This window comes from Microtus pennsylvanicus, chromosome 2, assembly GCF_037038515.1.
Source record: "Microtus pennsylvanicus isolate mMicPen1 chromosome 2, mMicPen1.hap1, whole genome shotgun sequence".
NCBI classification, from domain to species: Eukaryota; Metazoa; Chordata; class Mammalia; order Rodentia; family Cricetidae; genus Microtus; species Microtus pennsylvanicus.
In genome coordinates this window covers 61,795,351-61,817,387 of record NC_134580.1, presented here as the reverse complement: position 1 = coordinate 61,817,387, position 22,037 = coordinate 61,795,351, and the positions used below count along the sequence as shown (strand labels likewise).

At 43.5% G+C, this 22,037-nt stretch overlaps 1 protein-coding gene across 3 annotated transcripts in view; it reads right to left on the bottom strand.

Annotated features, from left to right (window-relative positions):
- Positions 1-20,056, bottom strand: part of Azin1 (antizyme inhibitor 1) — a 31,354-nt gene extending 11,298 nt beyond the window's left edge. The window contains exons 1-5 of one of the 3 annotated variants that reach the window (XM_075961153.1): positions 19,658-20,055; positions 15,537-15,674; positions 8,371-8,516; positions 2,919-3,114; positions 1,760-1,933 (exon numbers count right to left, since the gene is read on the bottom strand). In XM_075961153.1, coding sequence (XP_075817268.1) covers positions 1,760-1,933; positions 2,919-3,020 — 276 coding nt within the window. In that variant the 5' untranslated portion in view covers positions 3,021-3,114; positions 8,371-8,516; positions 15,537-15,674; positions 19,658-20,055. Of the gene's footprint in view, positions 1-1,759; positions 1,934-2,918; positions 3,115-8,370; positions 8,517-15,536; positions 15,675-19,657 lie in introns of all 3 variants that reach the window. The other 2 variants (XM_075961154.1, XM_075961151.1) reach the window with 2 other exon arrangements.
- Positions 20,057-22,037: the final 1,981 nt, after the last annotated feature.

Genomic DNA, 22,037 nt, shown 5'->3' with positions numbered 1-22,037 from the left:
TATCCTATTTCTCCTGCCAATGCTGAGGACTGAACTACATGCCTTCTAGACAGTTGGTTAAACCAATATGTCACAGAATTCACATACTGGCAATGCTTCCCTACCCTGTGTTTTTTTAAAAAACAAACAGGGCCAGACGGTGGTGCCACACACCTTTAATCGCAGCTCTTAGGAGGCAGAGGCAGGCGATCTGTGAGTTTGAGGCCAGCCAAGAGATAGTTTCAGGACAGGCTCCAAAGCTACAGAGAAACCTCCAAAGCTACAGAGAAACCGTGTCTCAAAAAAAAAACAAAAAACAAAACAAAACAACAACAACAATAAAACCCAAACCAAAACAGGACCAGTGAGATAGCTCAGCATACACGGGCACCTGTCACCAAGTCTGATTACCCAAGTTAAATCCCCTGAACCCACATAGAGAACAAAAGAACCTATCTCAAGAGTTGCCCTGACTCCCACGGGTGCACTGCGGGACTTGCAAACTCCCATACATAAACACAATCAAATCTAAAAACACAATGATTTAGTATATGTGTGCTTGTGGCGAGTAGAAGTGTCCATAGAAGCCAGATCCACTGGATTTCCTGGAACTAGGTAATTGTGGGCTGCTGGGTGTTGGGGATCAAACTCAGGTTCTCTGCAAAAGCACTATTAACCGCCATCTTCAGCCCCACAAAAATCTTTTAACAAGAACAATCTCATAGTTTACAAATATTTGCTATTGTCAGAAGTATCTTAGAACAGGACTGGGGATGTAGCTCAGGTGTTATAGAGTGTTTGGTTAATTCACATGTATGAAGCCCTGGGTCTGATCCACAGAACCATATAAATTGGATGTGGCAGCCTATACATGTCCCTAGAACCTGGGAGGTTAAAGCAAGAGGAACAGAAATTCAAAGCCATCGTCAGTGACATAGGGAGTTTTAAGACAAGCTTGAACTACGGATCCTGTTTCAAAAGGAAAGTACAAAAAGACAAAGAGAAGACAGCCTAAGAATGAAGAAATTTTGTTTTGAAACAGGGTTTCACCCCCTCCCCCTCCACGTTGGCTCAAACTCACTATGCTGCTAAGACCAGTCTTGAGAGTGATCTGTCTCAAAAATGCTGGGATTAAAGGAATCAAACATCACAGTCAGCTTAAAAACACTGCTATTCTTGAAGAGGACCTAGGTGTGAGTCCCAGCATTCACTATATGGAAGCTTACACTCTTCCAGAACTCTACTTCTAGGGAATCTAACACCCACTTCTAGCCCCTATCAGTACCAGGCAAGCAATGTGACAGATAGAGCAAAAATATTATATAAGTAATAAAAAAACTTCCCTTTCATCAACATAGCTGAAAAATTAATAGGCTATTGTCTAATGTCCATGATGGTTTGAAAATAAAAGGAATGGCACTATTAGGAGGTGTCACTGTGGAGGAGAGAGAACTTTGAGGCCTCAAATATGCCCAAGCCACGCCCGGTGAGACAGCCAGCTTCCTACTGCATTCTGATCAAGAAATAGCAAGCACCATGTCTGCCTGCACACTGCCATGACCCACCATGGATTAAACCTCTGAACTCTCCATAAGCCACCATAATTAAATGTTCTCCTAAGAGCTGCCGTGGTCATGGTGTCTCTTCACTCCAACAGAAACCCTTTAAATAGTTGTTTAAAAACCCAACATCAAACTTCTTACATTTGATCTACTGGTGAATGTAGCTAGCAGTTAGCAATTTTAAAATGATGCTATTGGTGGAAAGGAGAAACACTTACTTTGCTGGAACAAGCAAATCCAGTTCCAAGAGCTGCCAAGATCTCAAGTACAGCTGGAGCGGAGTTGCACTTCACTGTGTAAAATGGCTTTATCTGAGCCACCACATTCTGCCACTGACTGTGCTTCTTCACGATCTTCCCAAGATCCCCCACAAAAAAAGCATTTTTTCCTGTCTGTTAAGGATAAAGAGAAAAGGTTAAAAAAAAAAAACCACTGAAAAGATACCCACTGTATTTAATTAAGTAGTTAAGGGTACTTCATTAACTACTTCACGACATTAAATGTCAAACAGAACGGAAGTGGTGTTTCTTTCTACCTGACCTGAGAAAAGCAAGTAACTAATGTCATCAGATTTGATTAAGAGTCCCTAACAATAGGGTGAGAATGAATGGCCTTTGTTTTCAGGAGTTCCTAGCATCATCAAGTACCACTTCCCCTCAAGCATCCCATGACAAAGACAAATAAGTGAATTTTGCTAGGAGACTTGGTCATTTTTGTGAAGGTTCTCTCTCCCTCTCCTCTCCTCCCTCCCTCTGAGATATATATATAGGTTTTTCAAGACAGTGTTTCTCTGTGTTAACAGTCCTGGCTGTCCTGGAACTCACTCCATAGACCAAGCTAGCCTTGAGCTCAGAGCTGAGATTACAGGCATGTGCCACCATTGCCTGGCTGGTACTTTTACTGAAAACTAGAGCAACTTTAAAACTCTGTGTTCTCCAAGTTTGCTGAAATCTATCTTTCACAAAGGAACAAAATCCTGCTGGGTAGCAATGGCACATGCCTTTAATCCCAGCCCTCAGGAAGAAGCAGTGAGTTCCAGCACAGCCAGGACTGTCCCACAGAGAAACCCTGTCTTGAAAACCCAAAACAAACAAACAAAGGTAACAAAACTTTGCCACACTATTCACATAAATAAATGGAAACAATCAAATGAAAACAAACAACTTCATGTGTTAATAAACAGGGTTTGTTGCAGTGCGCTGAGATAGTAGATCATAAACCACAGTAAGTGATCAAATTCTATCAACATACGCAGGCAAAAACGTATAAAAATAAAGCTGCAAAAATTAACTGGACCAAGTCATTTTATTAGACCAATGTCTGAGAAACACAATCAATAATCTGTTTTCAAGTTTGGAAACATGATCGCACACTTACCAGGGTATGTTCATAAACATAGTTATCAATAACATCTCCAAGGTTTGTTCCTTCATCCAACAGGCCAACGGAGTAGTTTGCATCGTCAATAAATCCTTTCATCTCAGCCGTATTCCACAAAGCCGAAAGTCATAAACCAGGAAAAACAAGAGACGGGCCACGAAGCCTATGTCGGGTCCTTAGAATATGCAACAAACTGTCAAAATAGAAGTTAGATCGAATTCCGCATTACTTCCATAATTAAGACGTGGTGTATTAAGAGTGAGTCACTAAAACTGCCAAGCGTTTAATTTTGTGAGGAGTCTGTGGCCCACTGGACCTTTAATACTATTTTAAAAGTAAATTAAACGAAGTACAGTGCCTGCTGGGTAAGCATCAGAGCCTGAAGCCTCATCTCCAACACCCATTGCAACGCCCACTGCAATAACAGATGCAAGCAATCCTAAAGCTGGGGCAGCAGTCAATCTATTAAGGGGTAAGCTCTGCGTTCAGAAAGAGAGCTTATCTCAAAGACAAAAACGGGTAATGACTGAGTAAGATACCCAGTGTTGATATCTGATCCACACAACCACACATGTCTACACACAAAAAAAGGCCAGATATACAGGCATATAAACCCAGCACTGTGAGGAGGAGACAGTAAAGATCAAGAGTTCAAGAGTAACATTGGCTACTTAAATTCTTATCTCCCATTGCCACAAAAATGCAGATAAAACATTTAAAGTAAGTTCAATACAACTTACTAAAAAGGCAGTCCCATAACATGTTATATGACCTAACACTATAAAGTAAGTGTGGATACTTGTAGCCACCATGAGTTCCAGTACAGTCAAAGCTATGTAGAGACCCTGTCTCAAACAAAGTACAGATGCTTATATTCTAATAAAATTCTAGACACTTGGGCTTGGTAGCTCATGATAGTAATTCCAGCACTTGGGCACTTGGAAGGTGAAGGTAAGAATGATTACCATGAGTTTCAGGCTAGCCTAGACTGTACAAACAATGAGACACTTTCACAAAAACTTGCACACGTAGGCCAAAGGAACAATTACAGGTAAGGGACACCCTGAAGCTATCTAAGTTGTACCTTCAAGTTAAATGATACTCTTACAGCTATGTAGGTCACTTATAAGGTGCATGTGACTTGGTGAAATTATTTAACAGGCACCAAACCCCCTGGTTTTGAGTGATGTCATTTAGTAACTTCTCAAACAGTAGTTGTGACAAGCCCCGCATTTGAGAGTTAACAGTAGCAGGATCCTAAAGTTCTTCTTCAACCACTTAAGTGAAGTCAGCCTAAAAGACCCTTGTCTAAATAATAAAACACACAACATATGTGTGTGTTTGTGTGTGCATGTACAATTGCTCTCTAAAACTGAACTGTCTAAAATGCAAAACTAACTCTAGGTCATAGCTGTGAGGCGGCACCCACCTATATTCTCAGCTCTTGAGAACCTGCTAGTCTGAGGCCAAGAAGGAGTACACAGTAGCTAGCAGAGATACATTAGATGTTGCTTTTTAGTTTCATAAAACAGCCATAGTTGGTATAAGTCAGGTACTGTATATGAACCTTGCCATATTATATAGCCTAGGTTAGCCTCAATTTTAAGAAGGGTTCTTCTGACTCAAACAAAAATAAACCTTTACTCTTTTTCTGGGTTCAGGAAAACAATTCTCCGGGACTGCATACCCTGACAAGAGCTGGGACTTGTGTCCTTAGGTTACCACAGGAAATGACAGCACCAACATGGCGCACTAATTATGGACACTGAGCTGCCTCTACCTGCTCTTGTCCCCCTGCCTACCTTCTACAGATGCACCTCCATACACACAGGCCCTTTCTACTGAGAAGGAATCAATCTTAGGTAGAATACCTGGATACCTTTGTTGTTTTAAGGGTGATGACCTGCTTCCTGCTGGCATTGAAAATGGTAACTATTTAAGAATTCAACAGAGAAACAGCACAAAGACCAAAGTCCAAGGGATCACTAATTACAATTACTAATGACAGTGTTTAAGTTTAATTTAGCATCAAGAATATGGAGAATTCAGTTAGGTGGCAGCGCACGCCTTTAACCCCAGCACTTGGGAGACAAAGGTGTAGGTGGATCTATGTGAGTTTGAGGCCAGCCTGGTCTACAGAGCAAGTTCTAGGACAGCCAGGGCTACACACAGAGAAACCCTGTCTCAAAAAACAAAGAACAAACAAACAAAAACAACAAAAAAACCCTGAAAAACAAAAAACAAAAGAATCTGCTCTTCCAGAGGGCCCACATTCCCACTCACAAGTGTCTGTAACTCCAGCTCCAGGAGATCTGACACCTTCACACCAATTCATATAAAATAAAATAAAAATAAAAAGTTAATAATAAAAAAAAAAGCTGGGTGGTAGCAGTGCATGCCTTTAATCCCAGCTCTCGGGAGACAGAGGCAGGAGGATCTCTGTGAGTTTGAGGCCAGCCTGGTCTACAAGAGTTAGTTCAAGACAGGCTCCAAAGCTACAGAGAAACCCTGTCTCGGGAAGGGGAAAAAAAAATAACAAACAACCTGAGACAAAACAAGACAGACTTGGACAGCCTTTCTCGGGTACTTGGTTCCTTCTGCTACTCCTCCACCCCCACCCCAGCACCCCATTTTAGAGACCACCTTGCCCATTAACCTGAACACAGTTCATTCAATAGCTCCTAAGCAGTATCAGCTTTTTTTAACAATAAAATCAACTACTCACATTAATAAGCTGTACTATTAGTGAAATTTCAGGACACAACACTCAATTCAAAGTTGGAAGGCACTATAACATTCCTTTTCAAGACAACAACACTCCGTTCAATAAACAAACCTCCTGTGCTACGACAGAATTTATCTGTATAAGATGCGTGTTTCACAGTAGAGAGAGACCACAGCCTAGACATTCTCTAAAGGATGTTATACTAGGACTGGAATAAATCTGTTCATTGAGACTAGATATTTAGGCTAAGCACGGACTCTGTTTTAAACAGCGTAACTCCAGCTAGAAGATCAATTTTAGGGATATCATCAACCAAACACCAAAAGCAATGAAAAAGATGAGTGCCAAGGTAAATATTAGAAAGAGTAAGGTAAGGAACTTCCAATGAAGTTTACATTACTTGGCTGTCAAACAGCCAGCTTCATATACTAGCCTCTCTCACACACACACATCCCGGGCATAGGCTGCCTAAAACTGCTAGAAAGAAGGCGTGCTGACACCCCCTTAATCCTGACACTCAGGAGGCAGAGGCAACCCAATCTTATCAGTTCAAGGACAGCCCAATTACTCAGGGATAAATAAAGTTAAAAAAAAAAATTCTGATTACCATACACCCAAAACCATAAAAACAAGTGTAAAATAAATGTGGCACTAATGTTATTTGATTTCCTTACGCTGGAATCACAATAAAAATCAATACTATAAAAAAACTTTATCTTCATTTTTGAGATTCCCACAAATTACGAGCCCAGACCAGAGTCTCAGGGACATAGTTCTAGCTAGGGAGTGATGGTGCATGCCTTTAATCATGTTACTTGGGAGGCAGAGGCAGGGAGATCTCTGGGTTCAAAACCAGTCTGCTCTGAAGAGCAAGTTCTAGGACAGCCAGGGCTCCAGAGAAACCTTGCCTCAAAACAAAACACAAAACAAAAAGATACTTAGTAAATTAATAAATAAAGGTTTTGATTTTTGTAGCCTGGGATTAAACTCAGCGCCTTGCACATCCCTAGCCACACTGGAAGGTCTTAAGCTTAAGAGACGGTAATACAACAAATTCCCTGTCTAATTATCAAGTCCTTCTCCCAGGAGTTTGCAATGTAGCTCAGCTGAGGAAGTCCCAGGCCTTGGTTTAATTTCCCAGCACAAAACAAACTGGGTGTGCTGAAGCACCTATAGGCCTAGCAGTGGTGGGGCCAAGGCAGGAGGACCAGAAGCTTAAGATCTTCCTCAGTTACATGAGTTTAAGACCAGACTTGGCTACATGAAACCAGTCACAATAAAAATATTAATAAAGCAAATCTATCTTCTCCAATCTTAAAACTGTTAGAAGCCCTTATCACACAAGTAGGTAACTGACAAACTCAGCTATCAATTACTGTTAAGTTACATGTTAGGTCCAGAAAAACGGAAAGAATATGCTACACATAAATACCTCAGGAGACCGACTTTTTAAGATACTCTGAAGTCAACAAGCACAAAAAAGTCCTTGAACTAGAGAGTGGGGGTGGGGTATGTGTGGGACCAAAATAGAGGGCTTCTAGCATGTCTGAGGCTGGACAATCCCTGGCCTGGCACAAACAGGGCATGGCAGCACACATTCATAATCTAGTACTGAGGAGAGAGGCAAGGCTGGAGTCTGAGTCATTGCTGGCGACATAGTGAAGTTGGACAACAGCCTGGGCAGTTAAAAAGGGACTAAAGAGAGTCTTGATACCCTCATCTTGTCTCTCCTATTCCTCCTCTACAGTATTTCACTAGAGCCCTAAAAAGCAGTATAGAGACTCCAGGAATGCTTTTCAGTTTTGAATTTTAAAAAACACCTGCAAGCATGCAAACCTAAGCCCATGTGGAGGTCCCAGGACAACTCGAGGAGTCAGTTCTCTCTCCACTACATGAATTCTGGGAAATGAATTCAGGCTGTGAGGCTTGACTGCAGCAAGCAACTTTAGTTGTTAAGCAATTTTCTTTGTTTTAGTAGAAATACTTTTAAGCTCTACTCTCATAAAAGACAAATTTTTTTTAAGTGTTTTTGTTTTTAAGAGGCATTAACAATGTTAAAGCCAGGTATGATAGACCACACCTTTAATCCCAGCATTCGGCAGAGGCAGACAGATCTGTAAATTCAAGGCCAGCCTGAGGCAAGTAGAGACTCTGTCTAGAAAACCAAAGACAAAAACAAGCAAAAGAGAAAAAAAAAAAAATGTTCATGTGGTGATGGGAAGTGGGAATAGTTCATACCACGGGTTGGAAAGTACAAGTTAATCCTCCCCAAAAAGCAGTTTTCTAAACCTTCCCATTCTTTTTACAAGAATAAACTTGCTGGGTGTGCTGGTCTGAGACAGGAAGGTTAAATTGAGTGAGCAGAGGGCACATACAACAGGACCCAGAAGCCCAGAGCAGTTACTAGGAAAAATTCTCTAGTCACTACCACGCTGAAAGCTATCTAGCAACTAAAACCTTTATTAAAGTCTGATTGAATAAAAGCTCATTTAGTGTTGCTGAAATCACAGTACTACTTTTGTAAATAATTTCCTTTGGACTCACTTCTGAAAAAAAAAACAACTATGTAATATGTCTTATTTCCACCTGTGTGTTGGTGTTTTGAGAATACACTTTCCACGAAGAAGCTGCCAAAAGAAACAAAATGGCTTCTAGAACTGGAGTCCTCATGCTCACTTTCAAAAGTGAAGGTTGTGGCAGCTGGGCACTTGCCGTGTTACACACCTGCTACAAAGGCTTCTATGGTTGATTGCACTTCAGAAGAAACTGATACATCTTTCATATAATCACAAGATAATTCTGGCAGCAACAGCCCACTTGACACCAGGCTGGATGAATATGAGTCTTGGGTTTCTGAAGTGAAGACCTCCCTGGAAGTAGAACAGGGAGAGCTGAAAGGTTGAGAGTATTGTTTGGCAGACACCTAATCAGGAAGCTTGACCTTACTAAAGGCCAACCACTTCTCAGCAGGACCTTTACTCACTCAAATGGAAACAATGTCTCTGAAATGTAAACTGCTACAGTTGCTGTACAGTGGCTAACTGCAGCCATTTCTATTTTTCTTCACGTAAGCACTAGACAGCTCAACTTTAAAAATATCAAGGGTGTCTAAGCCCCTCCCTGCATTCCACCTGCAACAGAGCATGTTACTTACCACACAAGCTAACTTTGGAAGAAACCTGTCTAAAAACTACTAGGAGAGGCCTCTACAGGATGACTGGCACTATAACCTTCAGGAGGAGAAAAAGCACCAGGAAGCTACATACTAAAGAAGGTAGCCAAGAAGCTCCCTTGGGAGATAAAAGTTCACAGTACTTTTGTGATTGACAGACCGAAAACAACCTGCATGGGGTACTCATGAGATCCAGAACAGGGTTTGCCCTCAACAAACAGTAACTGGAAAGCTAATAATGACAATAAAAACAATTTTCCAGGGATGAAACAATTCACTATGCCTAGACAGAAAACATTTCCACAAAGAGTTATATTAAAAGAGAACAAGAAAGAGCAGGAGATATGAGGGAAGAAAGGACTAAGGAAATGAGACCAACTTACTTCAAACTCTAAGATAACTCACAATAAACATTAAAAAATCTTTTTTAAAAATTTTATTTTGCCAGGACTGGCAGTGAACACCTTGATCTCAATACTTGGAGGACAGGGGAAGGCAGGATCTCTTCAAGGTCAATCTGGTCTTCATCTTTTTTTAAAACTGTGTGTCCATGTTTTATTTGTATGCACACATGAGCATATGCCTATGAAAACCATTGGACTCTGGAGCTGGAGACGCACACTGATATAAAAGCTATCTCACACAGTTGCTGGAATCTAATTCACATTCCCTGAAAACAGCACTAAGTGCTGTAACCACGGAGCAATACCTCCAGTTGCCCTCGTCCCCCTTTTTTGGATTTATTTTAAGCTATGTATATATGTGTCTGTGCATATGAACAATGGTATCTAGGAAGGCTAGAGAGAACTGGAATGCCCCGGAGCTGGAGTTACAGGTAGTTGTGAACTACCAGTCACAGGTGCTTTCTGGAAACCGAAATTGGGTTCTCTGCAAAAGCTCTAAATTGCTGAGCCATCTCCCAAGCTTCAAATAATAAAATACCTTAATGATAAAATAATGGAATTTTAGAGTCATATTATACTTATACATGTAGAATTGCTGCTTAAATGTATGCTACTTTATAGTATGGTACAAGTGACACTATCCTGAGTGTGGTAAACTAGACAAGACGTTCATCAGTCTAGGGGCACATAACTACAACTATTAAGATTTTGAGTGGCAAGTAGTTTAAATCTTTTACTTGTTTTCCCATTATGTACTAACATATACATAAGTGATATGTCCAACTCAGAGCTCTTCGGGAGTTATTAGGACAAAACTGTTCAGTCAGAAGACTATCTCAGGACTATTATGGCGTTCATGTCCAACATAGCAAAAAATACCAACCTACTTTTGTTCACACCAAATTTAACATGTTAATTATGCTGCACTAGACTACAAGCTAAGAAAATACAGAGAGCCAGACATAGTGGCACACAACTTTAATCCAGTACCAGGAGGCAGAAGCAGGTGGATCTCTGAGAGTTTGAGTACACAGGACATCCACGTTACATACAGAGACGTCTCAAAATGCAAACAAACAAAAAGCAAAAAAGGAAAACACCCATTTTAATTCTACTCATCATTGAGTGTGCACATGCCACCGTGGACGCTGGAGAGCCAGTTTGTTTCCTCCACCTTATATGGCTTCCAGGGACTGAACTCACACTACCAGGCTTGCTTTGCTTCTCAGTGGCAAGGACCCTTGTCAACTAAGCCATTCAGTGCACCAGCCCAAAATTATACTTATTATAACGCATTTATTTATTTATTTGTTCATTCATTCAGTATACACTATTCTGCCTGCAGGTCAGAAGAGGGCACCAGATCTCATTACAAATGGTTGTGAGCCACCATGTGGTTGCCAGGAATTGAACTCAGGACCTTTGGAAGAGCAGGCAATGCTCTTAACCGCTGAGCCATCTCTCCAGACCCCTTATTATAATTCTTTACAAACTGAGTGAGATCTCTGCAATAATCATTACATCTTGCTCAGCAAGAACTAAAAATTTAATTTACAACATACAGTCAATACTAGTTTTAGTCTACATGACTATAGTCATACGATGCCGCATCTTAACAATGTTTAACTAAAAAACCCAACTAGAATATACAAGAATATACAACCTCACACCCTTACAAGCCAGAAAAACCTGAGGGAGTATGAGGGAGTATCCATTGAGTCTGAGTGTGATAATCACATCAGTGTTAGCAGTCTGTTAAGTCTATTAATGGTGCTCCATTCATAGTAATTATCCTGGAGTTCTAGAACAGCAGGCAATACAGTGTTCCAAAAACTAAAAAGTAATACCATTCCACAGCATGTCCTCAAAAGACACGTAAGACTACTCCTGCCATAAAGTAACAGTATTTATTATCAGAGAAAAAGCCAAAATTCTGCTTCTGGCTCGATTTGGTGGCACATGCCTACAGGTGGATCTCTGAGAGTTTGGGGCCAGTTTGGTCTATATAGCAAGTTCCAGGCTAGTCAGGATTACATATAGAAACTCTCAAAAACAAGACAAAGGAAACCTGCTTCAATTAGCATGCTAACAAATTGCAAACATTAGCATCGATGACCCTGAAATATTATTCCTATAAGGTTAACTGGAAAATGGTTATCTCAAAACAGCCAATTTACCTAGCCTTTACATTTTCAAAGCTTTTCAAACATTTTCAAATCCTTCTTTGAACATAATGCCTTATTTTTTTTTTATAATTTTTAATCACTGATTAATCGCTCAAAAAAAATTTTGGTAGAGGTAATCAGGAGGAAACCCAAAAACAAGATCAGCTCAGTAAAAAGTATGGTGAAGCACTGGTAGTCATCATTAATTCCTCCATCTAACTATCCTCCTCTGAGAACCGCTCAAGCCCCTGAAAGGAGTCTGATAGATTATGAGGTACATGCCTGTCATTCCAGCACTTAGGCTATAATCTGAAGTTCAAAAATCAGCCTTTTGTGGAGCTGCGGGCTACGGAGACTGACGTACTGTGTGAGAATATCTAGTTTTCATATACTTAATGAAATAAACTAGCTTAAAATTGATGGCTGACTCAAAACCTTATCATGAAGCCAGGTATGATGATATAAGCCTATAATTCTAATACTTAGAGGAGTTTGAAGCAGGAGTCAGTAATTTCCAGGCAAGCCTTGGGTATAATAGCAGTACACCCCCTCCCTCCCAAACACACACACCCCAAACACACAAAAGGTCAGGGAGAAGAGAAAACCCATCCTGATGCCCAATCATGGTGTCTATAATACCTGCACAAAAGATCCCAATGGAGACAGCTCAGATACATTTCTTACAGTCACATATTTAGCAATGTTATGAGGTATTTCCAGGAAACCAGTGTTTTAAGTTCTCCCAATAGTTTCCCGATATTTTGTGGCTCCCCAGAAGATTCATCCCAGGATCCCAGTGTTCAGTGACACAAATTATCATACACAAAGACACTGTACTTCTGAGAGGTACCATATTTGTTATTCTAGTGAAACCCTTGAAACAATGTCTTTCCGAACTTATTAACTTGTCAAATTTCAGCAGTCATGTAGTACATGTTAGATATTATGTATTAGCTTACAAGAGAACAACTCTCTGTATTTCTACAGTAAAATTCATGAACATTAACACTAAATAAACAATAAAAATTGCTTCAAGTCAGCACAAATTCAGGTCAAGTTTTTCTCCCAAATTAGTTGGCTATCCAGATGGTGTGGCACTTGCAGCAAGCCTGACACCTATGTTCAATTCTCAGGACCACATGGGGGAAGGTGAGAATCAGCCCCTACAGGTTCGTCTGTCTGTGGCACATGTCCAGATATATACATACACATATACCTCAATAAACAAATTTAAGTATTTTTAAAAGGATAAAGAACAGACACTATACAGTGCCCTCTAACTTTCACACATACCATCTGCACATCCTATTCTACAATCTGTTAAATCTTCTAATAGGTTGGCAATATGATTTCTCAAGAACAGGTACTTGCCAGGCAAGCCTGGAAACCTGAGTGATTCCCAGGGTGGAGAGAAGAGTGAGGTCAGTTGTCCACTGACTGTAAATGTGCAACAGCATGTGCACCCCCCTAACACCCACCACAAAATGTAAATATGAATAAATGATCTTTTAAAATTCCAACTGATCAAAAGAAAAAGTGGCAATCAGACCCACTTCAAAAGACATATATTTTCTCTACTGTTGAGATAAGCTCTTACTGTTATGGAAGACTTTGAGCCTCCAAACATTCTGCACCAAGTATCTTGGTGCCAAAAGATACTTAAAAATAAACCAATTTAAGCCAGATGTGGTGGCACACGCCATTAATCTCAGCACTCAGGAGGCAGAGGTTAAGTGGATTTCTGTGAGTTGGAGACCAGCCTGGTCTCCAGGACAGCCAGGGATGTTAGAGAAACCCTGTCTCAAAAAAACACGAAGCAAAATAACCTTGGGAGAACATTTTGATAATATTATTTGATAATAAATCAAAAGCAGACCAGATTAAAATGAATAGAAATTAAAAATGTGGCTTGGAAACAATTTGGTAGCAAGCATGCTATTAAGTAGCAAACAAACCACTAAACAATGCAGACTGTTGCTTCAGGTTGTTGAATTTTCAATTATTATTACCCATACCAATATAAGGAATACATAAATAAAAGAAAAATTAATGTGCCTACTTAGAACCAAAAGAACTAGTCTAAGCAAGGTTTGGTGACACAGGCCTGTAATCCTAACAGTTGGGAGGTTAAGGAAAATGAGTCCAAAATTATTATGAAAGAGTCAGAATCTTATGTAGTCCAGACAAGCCACAAGTTCCTGATCAACTCTCTACCTTCCAAATTCTCAGACTGTAGGTGTGTTCTAGAACTATACTTAGACCTAAGTAGTATAGCTCTAGAACATTTTCATTCAATCTATTTTCCCAAATTTATTTTATAATGAAAATAAAGAAGCAATGCTTTAAGCTGGGCAGTGGAGGTGCATGCCTTTAATCCCAGCACTTTGGAGGAAGACAGGCCAATCTCTGAGTTCGAGGCCAACCTGATCGACAGGGGGAAGTCGCAAGACAGGCTCCAAAGCTACAGAGAAATCCTGACTCCAAAAAGTCAAAAAAGAAACACTGCTTTGACCTTAGTTTTCCTGAAATTTTTCTCTTTTTTCAAAGAAATACTTTATTGACTACACTGCAAGGAGTAATGAGCTAGGCAATAGCTCGAAAACTGCCCCTCCTGAGATCTTTCTAGTGCTGTTTCTGCTCATGTAAGACCTATCTCAGTTTCAAAAACCAAATTTCAATTCCATAAAATCTAGGGCATTAATTATCTGTATGTGTGGGTCACTGTGTGTACACAATTTACCAGAGGTAAACGTCAAGCGTTATTCCAACAGAACCTCTCATGGAACCTGGGGCTTATCAACTAGGCCTGTCCTGTCTGGCTGACTGGTCAGTGAGCCCCAGTACTAGATTACAGGTGTGGACCAGCTGGGTATGTTGGGGTACACCCTCAATCAGAGCACTCAGGAAGCAGAGGCAGGTGGATCTCTGTGAGCACAAATCCAGCTTGGTCTATTTAGTGAGCTGTAGGCCAGTCAGGGCTACACAGTGAAAAAACACCTTAAAAAAAAAAGAGATAAGACAGATAAATGAATTTCTCAAATTTAAGCCACAGTTTACTGAGAAATTACATTATATACAATGGCTCAAGTCTTAAAATAATCCACACATACAAAATTAAGTAGCTAAAAAATAACCTTGGCTATCTCAAATGAGGCACGCGGGGACTCTCAGGCATCATCCTTTAGAAAAGGCTCCTATACCATTAGTTTTCTACAAACTTAGAAGAAACCATCTTATGAATGAAAAACTCTTCAAAAAACAAAACAACTTTGACTGGCAGAATGACCGTTACTAGGAAGACATGAACTAAAACTGCTTTCATACCCATCTCAAGCTCTAAGACACAGTGTTCCCATGGGGGATGGCAGCAGAATCCTGACAAGACGGCCCAGGTAAATCTGAGCCCTGGAACACACCTGGTAGAAGGAGAACACTAAGTCCTACAAGCTGTCCCCTCATGTCTCATATACTCTTCTGGCTCATGTGCTGGCATGCACGCACACACGCACGCACACGCACACACACACATACACTAAAGGGAGTGCTTTACTAACATGTCTTTGATACCAGCAACTGTTACTCAGAGCAGCACATGTGTACAGAAAGCCCTGGATTCAGCCAATACTCATACTTGCTAAGAAAATGATTGAATATGATAAATCCTAAAGTCAAAATCCACTTTGCAAATTATAGTAAAACCAAGACTAGTACAATTCCAAAAAATATTTTTAACTTTTTACTTGTGTGGATGTATATGTATGTACATGTGCACCTCTATGTATAAGTATGTGCACAGGTATGAATCTATGTATGAGTACGTGCACGGGTATGATGGGGCCAGGAGGCCAAAATGGGAAGACAGACCCTCTGAAGCTGGAGTTACAGGCTGCTGTGAGCATCCTAACCACTCCAGACCCCAGCACAATTTCCTAATACACTAAATATAGTAGTATTATTCTTTATTAAAGAAAACGCTACAATGATCCTATCATTGGTAAACAATGCACACAGCCTTACCAGCCACACCTGGAAGTAATCTCTAACTTAAGTTTGTAAAGTCCCAAGAAGTAGAGATAATTTCAAATTCTGAAAAATACTGAAGCAATATTTCAATTTTATTAAGGTCTCCTCAGGTGTGAAGATACTCACATGGACAAGTTAGGAGATGGAACCCCCCTATCATCAGCTAGGTTCCCAAGGTGGCTCAGCGTTGAAGTCGAACTGCTCTCTATACAGCACTTCTCCTAGGCCTTCTGGGTAGTTGTATACTCGGTCAGAAAGTTCGCCCTAAAGAAATAAAGAAAAGTAGAAAGTTCTGTGTTTTAAAAATTAGGTTGCGCTTCACACAGGTTAATTTAAGTGACTTAACAGATGAAGTTTTAGTTTATTTAGTAGTGCTCTATTAAAGTGGCATTCCAGCTGTGCACGATACCGTGTAACTGATTCCCAAACTCAGCAGGCTAAACAGGGTGACAACTTTGAGTTCAAGGCCATCCTAGGTTACACACAACAAGGTCTGTCTAAATGACTTTAAATATTCTAGCACAGTATTGCAACTATCTGGAATACCTTTTAGGTTAAGTTCAAATTATCCTTTGCTACAAATCCCCACTACAATACTAAAAAGCTTTACGAATGGAGAAGGACAAGGTGGTTTCACCTGTGATCCCAGCAGCAGTGGAGGCAAAGGGACCAGGAACCAGGAGTTCAAGGTCATCCATTATCAAAAACAAGAGCCTGTTTTTTGAGGCTGTCTCAAGAAAAAAAAAAAAAGTAACTTGAAAAGCCCTGGGCAAGTTTTCCTCCTTATATCTCCTTCTAGATCCATTTTATTATCCCCAGAAGTAAATGAATGCGAAGCTTGGCACACTAGCTTTAGAAAGTCACCCCAATAACTGACTGGATGGTGTTAAGATTTAGAGGTGCTATACACACCTAAAATCAGAAACATTCTGATTCTTCAAACACCTCATCTTAAAACAACTAAATTATGCTGGGAATCGGGTAATTCTTAGCTACCCTAAGGAATGGAACAGTTACCCTAGATGAGACGTTGTTGTCTTCATATCTTACTCACAGCCATGCTGAGGCTCATGGCAACCCAAGACAAACACTCAGAGACACTGGACAGTAAACCTTAGCCTTCGCGACATCTACACTCTCTCACTTAACATAGCTACCAAAGACAATTTAATAGATAACAAAAGTGGCCGGGCGGTGGTGGCACATGCCTTTAATCCCAGCACTTGGGAGGCAGAGGCAGACAGAGCTCTGTAAGTTTGAGGCCAGCCTGGTCTATAAGAGCTAGTTCCAGGACAAGCTCCACAGCTACAGAGAAACCCTGTCTTAAAAAACCAAAAATAAAAAATGAAATGAAATGAAATAAAAGACACCGAGAGTGGAACCCAGGGTAAGATGGACATTACATACAGGATAAACGCACATGCTTATCTGGACGGAGAAGGCATAAAGAATGGTTGAGTGAAATGTGGATGAAAGCAGGACTGGAAAACAAATTACTAGCCAGGCCGTGGTGGCTCAAGCCTTTAATCTCAGCCCTCAAAAGACAGAAGCAGGCTGGGTTCCACGACAGCTGGGGCAACGCAGAGAAATCCTATCTTGGAAAGCCAAAATGGAGGAGGGAAGAAAAATACCTGACTATCATTTATAATGATTTGTGTAAATTACGGAAATAGAAATGAACTGAGGCCACGTTGCCTTAGGCTGGCCCTGGAACTCTTGTGGAACCAAAGGTGACACTGAATCCTCACCCTTCTGCCTCCTTTCCCAAGCACTGAGACTAAAAATGGACGGCAGGCAGGATCACAGGTGTGCACCTACTCACTGGGGTACAGGCTGACGGGACATCAAGAGCTTTTGAGTCTAGGCAAGCACTTGACCAACTAAGATACAAATCCAGACTCGCCTTGGTTTTGTTTGTTTGTTTTTGTTTTTTTTTTTTTTTTTTTGACACAGTTTCTCTCTGTCCTGGAACTCACTTTGTAGACCAGGCTGGCTTCAAACTCAAGAGATCCCTTCCTCTGCCTCCCAAGTGCTGGGATTAAAGTTGTCAGCCTACCTTGTCCTTTTTGACACTACTCAAAATTGTTTTTCTCTTGGCATCTTTACAAATGTTACTATTATCTTTGCAACTTTTCCAAAAAATGGTTTATTTTTAATTTACACAATTCAGGTACAACCTATTGATTAATATACAAAAACATGCTAATTAAAAGTCTTTTACACAAAAGAATGTGTTTCAATTGATTCCATTTAAGTTCTTTGATTTAAAAACAAAATAACAACAAAATGGAAGACCAGATAGGCCTCCACAGAAACAGTTAAGGAAAAAGCTTTGTGGAGTGTTAGCAATGTTCTATATTTTGACAGTTTAGATTATAGAGCTTTCTCCCCTCTTTGGACACAGGATTTTGTTATTATGTGGCCCAGGGTGGCTTCAAAAACTTCCTCGAGAGCCGGGCGGTGGTGGCGCACGCCTTTAATCCCAGCACTCGGGAGGCAGAGGCAGGCGGATCTCTGTGAGTTCGAGGCCAGCCTGGTCTACAAGAGCTAGTGCCAGGACAGGCTCCAAAGCTACAGAGAAACCCTGTCTCGAAAAAAACCAAAAAAAAAAAAAACAAAAAAAAAAACTTCCTCGATCTGCAGGTACAACCCTCTGTATCACTTCTTTGTTAAAACTCAAACAGAAGCCAGACTTACTTAAACCTGTAATCCCAGCACCAGGCTGAGGGGGGAGAGGTAAATTCGAGCTCAGTCTGCTCTACAAAGTGAACCCTGTCTCAAAGAACAAAAAAATTACACAGAACAAGATATGAAAATTTTACTGCCAATTTTTAAAAATCAGAGCTGTATTTAATATATGGAAATACTAAAGCTGCAACAGAGATCAGTAAAACTGTTGGACAGTAAGACAAGCACTGCCCAATGTTAGCTGGGGGTCGAAGTTGGACTTGCCACTCTGATTTCTTTGTTAAGAATCCTATTAAAACCCTGGGAGAGAAATAAATTGATTATTTGATTATAAACTGATTATTATCTCCAATTTTATTTCAACATTCTTTCCTACTTAACGTGAACGCCTCAGGCCTTATTGGCATGGCCAGTACAAGCATGTTCTCGTGTGTCAGACCTATTTCTGCCAGGCTAGTTCACAGTCCACATAATCCTTAGCTGAGCACTCAGGAAGGGGAAAGAGTTAATCAGTTCTCACCCAGACTGAGCAGTAAAACACATCAGAACACGGAACAACCTAACATATCCACCACAAGATTCAAACACCCCAAGGCTGGAAACGGTGTCCCCGGCAGCTTCGTTTCTTAGGCAGGACACGCGTTCAAGATAAATGACACGGTTAAACCCCGTCTTGGTCATCACTAACTGCTGGCAGCGAACGTTGTACTTGATAAGCCGCATCCACCTACCCTTTGCCCTCTTTCTGCCCCGCGATCACGGCGAGGACCCGAAAACGAAGCCATGGTGACTAATCTCCAGGCTCCAGGAGGTGACTTGGGTAAGTGAAAGCCACCGGACCCAATCAGGAGAGCCGCAGGGGCGGGGCAGCCGCGCCGAGGTTTCCAGAAGGGGCCAAAGGCCTACCCGCTCGCTACTTGACACCCGGGCTTCCCCGCCGCCGGGCCCCGAGTGAGGTCAACTTTCCTCCAGCAGAGGGGGACCGCGCTCTCCGCACCCCCCCCCCACCTCACCCTCCGCCCGCAAGAATCCAGCCTCCTCCCAGCTGTCACCAGATGCCGGCTCGAGGCCCGCCCCGCTCCATTCATAACCCGGCGCCCCGGCCGCCGCAGCCCATCGCCTAGCTGGGCCACTCGGCGTCAAGGCCCCCACGGCGGGCGCGGAGACCCGGACGGGGAGGTGGGGAAGCGGCGGGACCCTGACCCCTCGGGGCTTCGCCGCTGGGCCCCCTCCCCGGAAATAGCAATGCACCACGGGAGTGGGGTGGGGGCCCGCATGCCGCCGGGCGGGGACGGCGACCCCTCCCCGAGCGCAGGCCCCACGCGCACACGCCCCCTCGCCCAACCGCGGCGGCTGCCGGCGGCCGCCCAGATGGCCAGGTGTCCGGCCCCACAGCCGGAGCTCTACCCGGGCCGCCGCCACACACGCCGGCGGCCGCCATGTTCGAGGCCGCCGGCTGCGGGGCAGGCACTGTGGGGGGGGGGGGGACGACGGGACAGCCGGGAGGCGGCGTGGCCCGACCCTCCCGGCCTCCCTCCCTCCCTCGGTCCGGTACTCACGTGAGATAACGGCCCAAAGAGTCGGGTAAAGCGTCTTCTCTTTTTCGGCGGAATTTTTAAAGAGGGATGTGGTTACCTTGAGCAGAAATACCCAAGGTGGCCTGGGCCATAGGCTGCGGGGACGACGTGGGGGGAAACGCGCGGCACCGACACCAGCTGAGCAGCAGCGGCGGCGGCAGCCGAACGGGAGAAAAGGGAGCGGCGGGAGAGGGGGAAAGAAAAAAAGAGGAAAGGCGCGAACTGCGTGGGGCGGGGAGAGAGGATTCAGCCTCGTCACACCGCAGAGCAGCAGAGCGAGAAGGATGAGGAGAGCGGAGCAGGCGACAACCCGGGGAAGAGAGACAGAGAGAAAGAGAGACGGAAGCACCGCAGCCGAGAGTTCAGCCAGAGAGTGTGGGAAGGCGGCGCCGGAGATGCCAGTATTTATAGTCAGGGGCGGGGCCTGCCTACGTCACAGACGGCCGGGCCGCGGCGCGCGCGGGGCAGGGCCAGCCGCCGCCGGGGACTGTGGGAGGGGCGGAAGAGGAAGGCTCGCCTGGCGCAGTTTACGGGATCGAAGGGCGGGGACCGCCGGGGCCTGCAGGTGCTGGCCCGCCGGTCGCTTCCCGCCCTCGCGCGGCCCTCCGCCCCCCTCCTCCCCCGAGCGTGCTCGGAGACGCGTGGGCGGGGCCGAGGGCGAGCAGCCCGCCCGACGGCCGAGCGCGACCCCGCCCTGGCGGCGCCTGCGCTCCACGCGAGCGGAGCGAGCGGGCGGGCGGGCGAGAGATCCGCTTTGTGAGCCCCGCGGCTAGTCCGCGCTGGCCGCTGCCTCGGGGAGCGTACGGGGGCCTCGACTGGGCGACACCTGCCTTTCAGGGGAGGGAGGCCGGTGAGCGCCATCACTGCGCTTTCTCCGTGCCTTGCGGCTCCCTAGGTTGTGTAGGAACCGGGGACGGTACCCGGGGACTGTATTCCGGGGGAGAGGTTCCAGCCTCTCCGCGGGATGCGGAGCTCCTTTATGGAAGCGAGTTTCCCGTGGCCAGCAAGGACCAGTCCGGTGTGGTTACAGAGGCTTTGGTCGCGCCACAGTGTTCCTCAGGGGTTCTCGTGTTGCAATATTGTGCAGTAGATTTTTTTTAAGTGTAGCTGTTCTTTGTCTTCATTTTCAAAAGGGTTGTTGCACTCAGACCCAGCCCTATTAAAGCGGGACGAGCGCTGAAGACATTGCGGAAGTTACACGACTTTAAGGCACACCTCTTTAACCTCCTGTATTTCCCTTTTGCAGTCATCTTTATTTTTTCATTCTTTTGTTTCTCAAGAAAGGGTTTCTTTGTAGCCCTTGCTGTCCTGGAACGCTCTGTAGACCAGATTAGTCTTGAAGTTGATTTCCCACTGTCTCTACCTCCCAAATGCTGGGACTAAAGGCATGTGCCACACCTGGCTTTTCTATTCTTTAATAAATCTTATTACCAAATCATGCTGCCCTATGTGGCTTTCAAGTTGATTTTTTTTTTAAATTTTTTTTTCTCGCACGCACGTTTGAAAGCCATTTCTTAGTGTTAAGGGTTAGCTCGGTGGTAGGCAAGCACAAGGCCCTGGGTTCGGTCCCTGTGCGGGAGGGGGAGAACAAAATACAAGCCATTTCTTAGTTGGAAGTGTGGAGTGAATCCCCGCCCTTGGAAAGCAGAAGATGGTGGATCTCTGAGTTCAAGTCCAGCCTGGTCTAAAGAGCAAGTTCCAGGACAGCCTGAACTACATAGTGAGACCCTGTCTCAAAAAAGCAAAACAAAGGCCATTTTAGCCCTAGCTGCCAGTCAGTCCTCCCCTGCTAAAGCTTCGCAACTTCAGACTCAGCACAAATGAATGGGAGCGGATGGGCAGGCAGGACTGTAGCATGTAGCTGAAGCTGACCTCCAGTTTAACCAGTCTCTTTCCTCGACTCTAGGGCTGAGATTCCGGGCCTGTGCCATGTCTGTGATGCCACTCCAAGGTTAAGATCTGTTAGAGCCCTTCTTTCACCCCATTTATCGTGTAAGCGGCACAGTGATTAGCAAATCATCCGAATGGAAAGCAAGAGGCAGATCTGGTAAAGCCAGAGCTTTTCAGAGGTGGAGAGCTTTTTAGGTGGGAGTTGGGAGCTGTGGGCTCAATTCATGAGTTTGTTTTCCCCTATTTTTCTTGATATAGCTTTCTCTTTCCTCCTTCTCCCCCCCCCTCCCCTCCCCTTTTCCTTTTTTGAGACTGGATGCTAATATGTAGCCCATGCTGGCCTTGAATTCATGTCAATTCTGACTTAACCTCTAGAGTACTGGGATTCTAGGTGATGAACCACCATGCTCAGGCTCCTGCACTTTTGGTAACTTCTGATCCTTTCAGAACACAGCAACTTCCCAAGGAGGCT